Source organism: Barbus barbus (genome assembly GCF_936440315.1).
Source record: "Barbus barbus genome assembly, chromosome: 12".
Taxonomy (NCBI): domain Eukaryota; kingdom Metazoa; phylum Chordata; class Actinopteri; order Cypriniformes; family Cyprinidae; genus Barbus; species Barbus barbus.
In genome coordinates, this window is record NC_136740.1 from 3,371,557 (window position 1) to 3,384,687 (window position 13,131).

Consider the following 13,131-nt stretch of genomic DNA (forward strand, 5'->3'; position numbering starts at 1 on the left):
TTTGCTTTCTTCTCTCTGCCTTTGCATAAACATGCGCTCAAAAGAGAAAGAAAGAAAAAGAGAGAGAAGGGAAAAGCCGACAGAGGAGTGAGTCAGCTGTTATTAAATCAGTGTGATCATCTGCGCCGATGAGGCCACAATGACATGACTCAACATTAGTCTGAAATATAGATCATGCTTTCATAGAGTTCATGCTCTCCATTTGCATTCTCCATTAAACACTTTACCACGAGCACAGTCTTTATGATCGACTGCATGCATTTCATTAGTCACATCTGAGAGCACATCTTTCTGAGGTACAGTATGTCACGTATGTTGTTACTCTTCCTGGTTTAGAGGCTGTAATCCATGCTGGAACAGGGAAGTTCATCAAACTTGGCTGAAAGTCAAAAAAACGTGAAGTCTGAAGGTTATTTAGGCCTTATGAGCTATGAATACTGGGGCCGTTTGCAGAGAGAGCAGTCGTTTGCTGATGCTAAGTGGTTGCATGGTGGTCACTAAAGGGTTGTGGGTGGTTGTTAGGGTGTTTCTAGGTGGTTAAGATTTTTGGAGTGGTTGTTAGGGTGTTACTAGGTGATAGATTTCAAAACAAATTTGAAAATAATTCCTTAAAGAGACCTATGATGTAGGGTTGGGCCGATACACGATGCCATCGCCGATGGCTGATAGACACAAAAAACATCACAATAATCCACACCACTAACAATATAAAAGTTAATCAATTAACATCTTGGGTGAAAAGCTGCGTGTTTGTAAGAAACTAATTCATTATGAAGATGTTTATAACTTCAAACCATTGCTTCTGGCTAAAATATGAGTCCATAATCCATAATAACGCTTCCTTCAGTGGAAAAGGCCATCTCTATCGAATCAGGAGAGAAATTGGATTGGATTGGATTCAATTTATTGTCATTGCACATGTAGGTACAAGGCAACGAAATGCAATAAAGAAGAAGAATACAGCACAACATGAGGAAAGAGAGGAGAAAAAAATAGTCCTCACACTACGCTCCTGAACGAGAGTGCAGTGTGAGAACAGACAAAAACCTCAAAGCACAGTCAACACAGGAACATAACTTGCATAGTAATCCAGTCAGACAAAACAGCCATCCGGCCTGCAGCCATTACAGCGCGAACACAGACCCGTTATCAACTGACGGGATGAAGCGACGAAGGCGTGGGATGGGGGTAGGGAGGTGGATGACAATCTGTATATATGAGCGTATGAGTGCGTGTATGTGTAAGTCCGTGTGAGTTCGTATGCCTTGAAATCCGTTGCGCCAGTACTCCAAACCAGTTGTCTCAGTTCGCAGGTTGTGGTGCGACATAGCAATTGCCATGGAAACGACCTTGGCCAGAGCCCAAGCGCCCGACAATAACAAGGTGTTTGATGGGGGAGGGAAGAAAGAGCGTCTCCCTGCAGTATTCACAGGAGAGTTGATACCAGAGCGGCCTTGCCAAGCCGTTCTGTTTTGGGAAGCCGGAAAGAGATAAGATTGTTTTGTCTTTGGGCGAACAGCTGTCTTCTGGTTTCACAGCTATTCTCATTGTCCATTCTGATCTCCTTGTCCATCAATTTTCCTTTCCAAAGCCGAGAGCTTAGCTGTGATCGAATCCATATTGCGGTTAATCGTCTCTGTTTCAGAGCCGACCGCTCTGCCAACAGCCTCAATCATGACGGGCAGCCTTGAGAGGTTTTGGATAGCCAATCCCGTCTCCTTAATTTTCCGATAGTTTAGGGCAACACCTAATCCAAACAGCAGAAACCCAGTTATCATGGTTCCGAATAAGAAGATGTCTTCAATGTCAGACACACGACCCGCCATCTCTCCCATGTGTCCATCGTGTAGCCAGCAGCAAACGTCCCAGCAGGACATTCCGGTTCTCCAGATCCCGATCTTCTAGTCGAGAAGATGGTGTCAATTGCGTTAAGAGACCAGAAATCTGCACAGATCAAGCAGCGTTTACAAGCCAAAGCAGTCAGTGTTTTGAACAGCAGTTCAGAACAAATATGTGGGTGGATTTTGATGTGAGATGGACATTTTCACTGGAGGAAGCGTTATTATGGATTATGGACTCATATTTGGGCCAGCAATTATGGTTTAAAGTTATAACGCCTTGATTATGGATTTGTTTATTACAAACACGGAGCTTTACACTTCACAAAATATTAACTGATGAACTGGAGCGGTGTGGATTATTGTGATGTTTTTATCAGCTGTTTGGACTCTCATTCTGACGGCACCCATTCACTGCAGAGCATCCACTGGTGAGACACTGATGCAATGCTACATTTCTCCAAATCTGTTCCCTCGAAGAAACAAACTCATCTACATCTTAGATGGCCTGAGGGTGTGTAAAACACATTTTCACTATTCCTTTAAGTTGGATTCACATTGTTGGTTGTGGCAGATTAGGACAGTAGACCTGCGGGGTTTGACTTTACTAGCAGCTCGATATTGTTTGTCTTGCAGGTGTTGAACCCGATGGGCTGGGATGCATTTGGTCTGCCGGCTGAGAACGCTGCCATCGAACGCGGCCTGGACCCGGAGGACTGGACCAAAAGGTGCGGAGCCGGGGGACGCTCGATGCTTATCCAAACAGACACAACTACACATGCATAACGATCCATCGCATGAGCTCCTGAACACCTCTAATCATCCTGCACGTCTCTCTCTGTGTCTTACAGTAATATTGAGTCCATGCGGAAGCAGCTGGACAGTCTGGGGCTCTGCTTTAATTGGGATCGGGTGAGTGAGAGCCTGCATTCAGCAGATGTGGGACCTGACCTGTGCCTCTGTCTCTTAGCTTCGCTGACTTATATCATTGCATCAGGATACTTTCTTATCTCAGACTCAGACAAACACACACACACACACACACACTGTCTGAGTTAAAGAGTTTCAGCATCAAAGGCCACCGCAGCAGACAGTACAGCACAGCTGTGTTTCTACTTTCTTAAAATAGTTACAACAGAATAAAGATAATAAGGTCACACGTGTCTTAAACCATTATTTTAAATCAGTTTCCTGAGGTAATGGAAAATATGAAAAAGTCATGGAGATTTATAAAATAGTTTTCTCTTCCCTATATGCAATGTGGAGAGGGTTGCTTAACCAAAAATAATCATGGTTGTAAAAAAAAAAAAAAATTATTGACATATACACTACTGTTTAAAAGTAAAAAAAGCTCACCAAGGCTGCATTTGTTTTGATCAAAGATACAGGAATATCAGTAATACTGTGAAATGTTATTACAATTTAAAATAGCTGTTTTCTATCTGAATATATAGTAAAATGTAATTTATTCCTGTGATCAAAGCTGAATTACTCCAGTCTTCAGTGTCACATGATCCTCCAGAAATCATTCTAATATGCTGCTCAAGAAACATTTCTGATTATCAATGTTGAAAACAGTTGTGATAGCATGACATATTTTTTTGTGATGAATAGAAAGAACAGAATTTATTTGAAATAGAAATTTTGTGACATTTTGTAACATTATAAATGTCTTTACTGTCACTTTAAATCAGTTTAATACATCCTTGCTGAATGAAAGTCTTAATTTCTTAAAAATAAAATAAAAATCATACCAACCCCATACTTTTGAATGGCAATGCATAAAAAGAAAATTATCTAAAAAAATGTCTATAAGATTTGATAATGTCAATCGTGTTATTTATCTACTAATTAACAGAGTGAATTAAACTTTGATTGATGGTTAAAATATATGGATATCATCTGCTTTTACAGTTTTTTTACAACTTTTCATTATAGACTTATTTCAGAATTGATTTAATTAATTTTTCCATAAATGGACACAAAGCACTCTTCAAAGACAAAATAAAGGACAGCTTACTAGAACTTTACATATATAAACCTTAAAGAAATCTCTCCTGCCTGTGGCTATTTAAACCCAGAGTGCCCTTTAGGCGTCTTTTTGTCGCTGCTGTGTGTGTCTTGGCCATGTTTGTGTCCTCTCTGGCAGCAGGATGGCGTTTGACTGTCACTGTGGTAATATCCAGCTGATGAGAGGCTTTGGACTTGGGCCAGACGTGCCACTTGGAGTTCAGTTTTGCCTAATTGGATCAGAGAATGTCTTCTTCATGCTCTCAGAGTTGGTTAAGTGTTACAGACTCTGGCTCTGGCTGTCTGAGGACTTTTACTCAAGACTGCCTTCAGTCACATTACCTCAGAGACCAGACTGATGGAGAGCTGATGCTCAGAGTGGACATTTACTCACTGAAAAAAATGATGCTAATTTTTTTTTAAGGTGAGTGGTTGCAAAGTATTTATTTTTAGCTACATTTAAAAAAAATAAAAAAATCACGTTGAAGTAGTCAACTAAATTTGTTTATTTAAATGTAGCTAAAATAAACTGATTGCAACCACTTACCTTAAAAAATGTAGTAAATTCAATTAATCTTTTTTTTTCAGTGCGCTTAAGGCCAATTAATATGTCCTTATTAAAGGGGGCATAACACACAGTTTCACCCAATCTCATGTTAATCTTGAGTACCCATATAGAGTATTACTACATCCAGTTTTATCATATATATAAAAGAAAGCTATAGTTTTACGACTCTCTCCGAAAAAAGCCGAGCTCCTGAAGGTGCGCCGTGGGCGGAGCTAAAGAGTGACGAGCACTTGCGCCGATCGCCAACAAAACAAAGACATTTGATGCCGTTTCACTTACCGTCTGCAGTTCTGAATCATGACCGGGATCTTTTATAGCTGGAACTGCTCCATCTTTCAGTACCCGGAAAACAACCTGCATCCACTGTTCACGTAACGCTGGGTTCTTCGGGAAGCTGAACAAGGTTATCTTTCCCTCACAACCAAAAACACACTTCTTTAGAGACATTCTTCCCGAGCGAGTCCTGTGCAGTGCAGCCTAATGAAGCGCATTGATGGGCGCGGTCTCGCGCTCACTCTGGTCGATGCGTGCACGGGCGCGTTCTTCCGGGAGAAATGCCCATATAAGGAGTTCCACCCTCGTTTATGTCATCAAGAGCCATGATTGAAAAAAACTTTCTGAAACTTGTAGGAACCCGGAAGGAAGATTTTTGCCACAGAAATACTTCCAAATCATTTTTTGAAACTTTGGCCATGCTTAGCATGAGAATCCAACTCTTTAACAGTGTAAATAACTCTGAATGCACGAAACAACATTGCACCCCCCTTTAAGATTATATTTTAATGCATAATGCAATTAATGTAACGCAGCACAATGATAATTGAGAGATGAATAATTAACCTTTTCTCAAAAGCCTTATATCTGATTTCTGAGACTCACATTTGAGTACAGCACCTACAGTTGCTTCAGTCCAGTATGTGTTCATTCTGAAAAATTACAAATAATTTAAAAGTTATTCTTATGTTTACTTTAAAATAAAATAAAACACACAAAACTGGAAATAAGACATGTAAAGCATGAGCTGAAAGTGGATGTTTTTATAATTATACTAAAAGACATTTCACTTACTCAGGGAAATATATATATATATATATATATATATATATATACAAAAATGTGTTAGAAAAGTATCTATATTATGCTTATTGTTAAGCGCTGTATGTTGTCACTGATGATTTTTGCTTTACCTTCCTCTGAATGTTTTTTTTTTTTTTCAGACATTTATGTTTAAAGTGAAGTTTGCCTTCTTTAATTAGAGCGTGGTCTTGTCTAATGTTTTGTCAGGAGGTCACTACATGTCTGCCTGATTATTATAAGTGGACTCAGTATCTGTTCATCAAGCTGTTTGAGGCTGGACTGGCCTATCAGAAAGAGGTGAGAACATCATTATATTTATTTATCATCATTTATTTATTGTCTGTTTTTCATCTACTGTTGAAAGATAAATTAACTTCAAAAGATGATCTGCTTTTCTTATAATAATAATAAAAATAAATGATGTTGTTTATGTTTAGAAAAAGACTTTAAATGATAAAAGAGTACAGTACAGTTTTTTTTAAGAAATTACTACATTTATTGAGCAAGGAGGCATTACAATGATCAAAGGTTACAGAAAATACATTGATAATTTTACAAAAGATTTCTATTTCAAATGAATTTTGCTCTTTTTAAATTTTCTATAAAAGAATCCTGAAAAAAGTGCCATGGTTTCATCAAAAATATGAAGCAGCACAACTGTTCGTTCATTGATAATAATCAGAAATGTTTGTTGAGCAGCAAATCAGCATATTATAATTTTTTCTGAAGGATCATGTGACACTGAGGACTGGAGGAATGATGCTGGAAATACAGCTTTTAAATACAAGTGAACATTAGCGAAGATAAAAGATCCTGCGGCATTTGTTTTCAGATTCCACCTGCTTTAATATTTATATCTAATGCAGTGACATTTAGACATTTGAAGTGTTGAAATGCATTTCCAGGCGCTGGTGAACTGGGACCCAGTGGATCAGACGGTTCTGGCAGATGAGCAGGTGGATGAGGGCGGCCGCTCGTGGAGGTCTGGAGCTCCTGTGGAGCAGAAGATGCTTAAGCAGTGGTTCATCAAAACCACCAATTATGCCAAGGTACGGCAGCCTGATCTGATTCATTCATTCATTTTTATTTGTATTTATTTTTTGAGAAATAGGAAAATGTTAAACGCTCAAAATTTCTATGTTAATATATCATGTAGGATTTACTTTAAAACATACTTCACTCAGAATTTGCTTGTAAATTTGACAAATAGTTACAAAGAAATGACATTGAATTAAAATGTAAAATTTAAAGCAGAAAAACTGAAATAGTGTTTTCTTGCAAAAACATATAATAATCTTTGTTTTATTTACTTTGAAATAAAAAGCAATGTTTTTACACTGTGATGAGAGTAAAATTGCATGCTTTGTTCTAATATTTCTTTGCCTAAATATTGCTCTTATGTCATTTAAAAGAAGATTTGCAAATCTGACATCACTATGGTTTGCAAGCCAGTTTTGAGTTCGAATCAGTCAAACCAGTTCAAAAATTTATTAGAGAATTATTTGTTTCATTTATTTTATTAATTACATTGAATTAATTTGAATGAATGAATGTATGTGCATATTCTATGTATTTGTTTGTTTGTTTATTTAAATCATTATCCAGTGTTTACAAATAACTGGAAAGTCTATGGAAAGGTACTAGCAATTTATTGCCATTTATTAGTTATTTTTTTAATCTAACAGATCTGAATTTTGCTGTTTTTTTTTACAGTGTGCCATTATAATATTCCAGAACAGCATGTTCTTATGAGATATTCAGATTTGACAATCAAATGCTCTCAGTTACAGCAGAGTGCTTCATTATGAATCCACACAACCATGCTTGCAATTTATTACAGTACAATATGTGCTGCTGGCTAGAGTGCTCTCCATCTTAATTATACGTCCTCTATTTAAAAAATATATTCCACCCACACAATAACTGGTTAAAAGTTCTGTGAGTCTAAATCAGTTTAAGATCTCACGGAGGAGGCCTGTCTGTGCTGAGGATTTGGAGGCTTATGATGCCCTCGAGTCATTTCCAAATGATCACATTCACAAGATGACCGTACATGAACGCCACTGCCGTGTGCTAATTATCAGTGGAGGCGTCGGTTAAAGAATCATGTTGGAAGCAAATTGGTACTGGTCTTAATTAAGTTTAAAATGTGAATGTTGCCTGTGGAGTTTCACAGTTGTGTTCTGCTAATGAAGAATAGCAATAAAGCTTGTCAGAAAATCATTGAGATATTTCATAAATCAGACCGGTGCTGTGAAACTTTTCCATCATTTTTTGTGGCAAACGCTAAGAGTTAAGACTAATAATGTTAAAGGGGTCATCGGAGGCAAAATTCACTTTACAAGTTGTTTGAACATAAATGTGTGTCGGAAGTATACATCCATCCTATAATGATAAAAATCCACCCAGTGTTTTTTTATATATGTTAAAATCCCCTTTCTCAAATCTGGCTGTTCTGAGGTTCCTGTCAGAATGATGTAGTTCTGTGCAGACCGTTCCCACGATAGTTGATTGACAAGGCCGTCTTACCTTAGACCCGCCCTGAGTGAGCTGAGAGCTGTCCGACTCCGGTGCAGGGGAAGATAAGATGTCTCCGATTAAGCAACTGAGGTGTTTAGTTGTTGGATGTAATAATGAATAAAGCAGTCGTCAGTTACTCCCAACATCTGAGCCGCTGAAGACGCAGAGGATTAACATTACTTTCATTTTGAAGTGAATGCGCCGATCCTCGATCTACATAAATGTGTCTATGTTCGCTCGAATCATTCGTGATCCAGCTTTATCTACAGAAGAAGTGAGTATAAGGGTTTTTAATTAATCTTTGCAAATCGTCTTTCCTAATAATTTGCTAGATAGCCAGTTTGAAGTTTAGTATACTCCATAGATATACAGTGCCCTCCAAAAGTATTGGAACAGTAAAGACAAAATTGCTCTGTTGGCTGTGGAGTCAAGACATTTACAAATATGATGAAAAAAGATGAATATGAGACAAAATTACAGAATTTCACGTTTTATTATTGGGTGATTCAACACGTGTTTGACCAGCTAAGAAGTTCAGCACTTTTAGAGTTCATCCCTCTATCTGATGAGAGCATAAGTATTGGAGCAGTTGCCTCACAGGTCTTTCTAAGTGATCAGCTGTGTTCTGTTGCATTAATTCTTCAGATATTAAAAGCAGGGAATGTGACGTATCAGTTATATCCATTACTTCTGCATTCTGAATCTTGCATTCGATGATGACACACACAAACCAGGATGAAGATGAGGGAGCTGACTTTGAGAGAAAAGCAAGCAATTTGGATGCTAAAAGAAAAGAGGAAGTCAATTAGAGCTCCAGCAAAATCAAAGGGCACCAGCAACCAACAATGACGTGATCGTCTGAGAAAACAACAGTAGTTGATGATAGACAAATCATAAAAGCTGTGAAAATGAATCCTAAAAGACGTGTCTGTAAAATCACCAACAACTTCCAGAAAGCTGGGGTGATGCTCTGACAATCTACTGTCCTCCGGAGACTTTGACACAGAATTACAGATGCTACACAGCAAGATGCAAACCTCTGACCAGCACCAAAAATAGAAAGGCAAGATTAGAGTTTGCAAAAAAGCACAAAGGTGAGCCAGAAGAGTTTTAGAACTGTGTTTATGGACCGATGAGACAAAGATGAACCTTTATCTAAGTGATGGGAAAGCACTAATGTGGAGAAAAAAAGGGAACTGCAATGATCCCAAGCATACAGCCTCATCTGTAAAGCATGGTGGAGGTGGTGTCATGGCATGGGCATGCATGGCTGTCTCTGGAACAGGCCCTCTCAACTTTACTGATGACTTAATGTATGATGACAGTAGCAGAATTAATTTGGAAGGGTACAAAACCATCTTGCCTACCAATATTCAAGAAAATGCCACCAGATTCATTGGGAAGTGCTTCATATTGCATCAGGACAATGACCCGAAACACCCTGCTAGTTCAGTCAAGGAATTTATAAGGGCAAAGAAATGGAAAGTCTTAGATTGCACAAGTCAGTCTCCAGATTTAAATCTGATTGAACATGAATTTCAGCAGCTGGAGAGGAGAGTAAAGGCAGAAACTCCCCAAAACAAGCAACAATTGGAATTGACTGCATTAAAGGCTGGGAAAAGTCTTTCAAAGATGAGACCAAGAGTCTGGTGATGTCTATGGGTCACAGACTCAAGATTGATTATTACAGTGAATGCGAGATGGCTGATGCGTCAATATCTGGAGCGGTCGAATAGAGATCTACACATAACTATGGTCTGCTCGTCACTCCACGGAAGAGAGGGGCGGAGTCAGCAGAGTTCATTAGCATTTAAAGCAACATGGACTAGATCAGCATGCTGAAAACAGAGCTGATTTTGACAGGGTAAAGAATGTGTTTTTTACACTACCATTAGCCAAAGAATGTTATAGACTTTTTTTATTAAGACCCTAAAGAATCATATCAGCTTGTGTAAAATGGGCATCCGATGACCCCTTTAATGGATTTACAGTCGGGTTCTTTTGCGAACGTTATACTACATCTTTGCTTTAGATGGTTTAGATTGTTTTGCTTTCAGATTTGTATTATAACGTTTACATCTCCACACAAAATATATACTTAAAACCTTTTCACTTATTATTTCGGTTTATTCCCTGGATAATTGATTTGATTTATTTCAGTTGTTGCTGTTAATATTGTAATAGTGAGTATGCTGTATAAATTATCTGTATATTTACATGCAACTGTAGTTGTTTTGCAATAAAAATGACAAACGTCATAATTTTTTTTTACTATGGGAAAAATTACATGGACACAAGTCATATGTTCTAATAAATATTCTCATATTACAAGATTCACATCCCTAAATGCAAGTGGTCTGAAAAGAAACCCAGTATTATCCAGTTCAAGAATAAAATGGGTTTATATTGAAACAATGCAAGAAGGACCACCGTCAAGCTGTAGTGCTACTTAACTATGGACCTCTACAATTACTTAAACTCCTCTGTTTAATTTATCTTTACCTGTATACCCCTTTTTTGTGAATTATTATTGATTGATATGATTGATCATATTTTATGTTCGTTAAAGGCTATATGCAATGTGATCTTTAAAAAACAGCAGATGGATACCAAGTTAGACAACATTCACTCCACGGGCGTAGCTCACGATCAGCGCATCGGTTCCCTTGAGTCAGGGCTCACGGAGGTGAGCCAACGTCTTGAGCATTTAGAGGCTGCTTGCTCCGGGCTCCGCAAAGACAACGAGTCGCTGCGGGTCAAAGTCTCACGGTGCATTTCCTCTGGCACTGAGCGAGTGCAGCAGAGTGTGCCTTTTCAAATCATTCCTATGGAAGTTGAGCTTAAATGCTTGCGCGGTGCAGTATGGGATTAAAAGTGGCGTAGAAAGCTTTTATGCTTACTATTAGTATTCTATGCCTCCTGTGATCAGTGTTCAGTGGCGTGGTGATGGCGCAGTGGATAAGACACATGCCTTTGGTGTGAGAGACCAGGGTTCGAATCCACTGCGAGACACCAATGTGTCCCTGAGCAAGACACTTAACCTCTAGTTGCTCCAGAGGCGTGCGACCTCTGACATATATAGCAATTGTAAGTCGCTTTGGATAAAAGCGTCAGCTAAATGAATAAATGTAAATGTATTATAAATGTTACACCACCTAGCGGTTTACTTAGATTTACCAGCTGGAATGTCAAAGGGCTTAATTCACAGACTATTTTCTTCTTGATAATAAAGTAATTCCACTTATCCGTGACTGTTCCTACAGTACTACTGTAATCTCTCACTTTCTGGTGGGATAACTTTCAGGTCTTTTTGGCGCCTAAATTCTCTGTTACTTAATGATCCAGATTTTGCAAAAGTTATTAACGACCGGATCAACCTTTTTATTTCCACAAATGTCACCCCCAACACTTCAGCTGTCACTATATGGGAAGCACGTAAAGCCTTCTGGTCCCACAATCAATCCTCTTCTTATTAATGATCATTTTAGGGATGTCTATACCTCTTTGTACACTTCAGAAAGTTTTACAGAAGAATCACACGTTGAAAGCTTTTTTTAACCATCTTGACATTCCTACTACGGATCCTAATTTGGCCTCTAAACTGGATGAACCCCTTACTTTAGACGAAATGAACCCCTTAGACTGCAGAATACAAAGTGTCCAGGTCCAAATGGGTTTTCCGCAGAATTCTATAAGACATTTTCAAATAAACTATCCCCTCTTCTATTGAACATGTTTAATGAGTCATAAAAATCTAGTATCCTTCCTCAAACCTTACGCCAGGCCACTATTTCCCTAATTCTTAAAAGAGATAAAGACCCTCTTCAGTGCAGCAGTTATCGTCCGATTTCTTTACTGTGCGCAGACGTAAAACTACTTGCTAAGACATTGGCATGTCGTTTGGATACTCTCTTACCAACATTCATTTCACCAGATCAGACTGGTTTTATTAAACATAGGCATTCTTTCCATAGCGTCAGACGTCTATTTAATATCCTTTACACTTTTCCCTATAAAAAGATCCCTGAGTTAGTCATCTCCATGGATGCTGAAAAGGCATTCGATAGAGTTCGATAGGGATTTCTTGTTTTATACTTTAAAATTTTTTGGAATAGGTGATCATTTCTATCTTGGATTAAGCTTTTATACACTTCTCCCCTAGCTTGTGTACGCACAAATAACCACTATTCAAAGTATTTTCCTCTTGGTATAGGAACAAGGCAAGGTTGCCCGCTCTCCCCTCTGCTGTTTGCTGTGGCTATCGAGCCATTAGCCATCGCTCTCAGGGGTAGTCTGATGTTAGGCATCTCCAGGGGGGGAGTGGAGCACATAGTGTCCTTGTATGCAGACGACCTTTTGTTGTTTGTCTCTGACCCGGCCAATTCTATTTCTCTGGTGCTTACATTGCTATCAGAGTTTGGTCAAATTTCAGGATACAAGTTAAATCTGACTAAAAGTGAAGTAATGCCTATCAATAATGCTGCCTCTGAATTTCCACTATCTTCCTTACCATTCAAGGCTTCTTTACATAGCTTCAAATATTTAGGTGTACAGGTGACGAAGAGTTTTGCGGAGCTATTTAATCAGAATTGCACAGCCATCTCACACAGGATTTTCGCCACTTTGTCCTTAGTAGGCAGAATCAACTGTGTGAAGATGATTGTGCTCTCTAAATTTGTATATATTTTTTTCAGTGTATCCCTATTTTTGTCCCTAAGTCTTTTTTTTTTTTTTGTTACATTAGATCAGGGGTGGCGAACGTCGGTCCTGGAGAGCCGCATCCCTGCAGAGTTTTACTTTAACCCTAATCAAACACACCTGAACAAGCTAATCAAGGTCTGAAGGGTTACTAGAAAGCTTCAGGCAGGTGAGCTTTAATTAGGGTTGGAGCTGAACTCTGCAGGGCTGCGGCTCTCCAGGACTGGAGTTCACCACCCCTGCATTAGATAGTTATATTTCTCAATTCATATGGAATGGCAAGACTCCAAAGATTCGAAAAAGTGTTGATAACATTGAGAATATTTCTTGTAAATCCTCCACGCTGAAAGCTTTTTTATGTTTTCCTATCACACTTTCTCCACTGAAGTACTCTGATAACATAATAGTGAAAAACTGTCT

At 38.6% G+C, this 13,131-nt stretch overlaps 1 protein-coding gene across 2 annotated transcripts in view; it reads left to right on the forward strand.

Moving 5' to 3' along the window:
* The window catches only part of LOC306877835 (putative leucine--tRNA ligase, mitochondrial), a 75,529-nt gene that overhangs the window by 23,678 nt on the left and 38,720 nt on the right, over positions 1 to 13,131 (forward strand). For both annotated transcript variants that reach the window (XM_079429821.1, XM_079429820.1), the window contains exons 4-7: positions 2,475 to 2,566; positions 2,690 to 2,750; positions 5,701 to 5,790; positions 6,399 to 6,542. In XM_079429821.1, the coding sequence (XP_079285947.1) occupies positions 2,475 to 2,566; positions 2,690 to 2,750; positions 5,701 to 5,790; positions 6,399 to 6,542 (387 nt within the window). The remainder of the gene's footprint in view (positions 1 to 2,474; positions 2,567 to 2,689; positions 2,751 to 5,700; positions 5,791 to 6,398; positions 6,543 to 13,131) is intronic.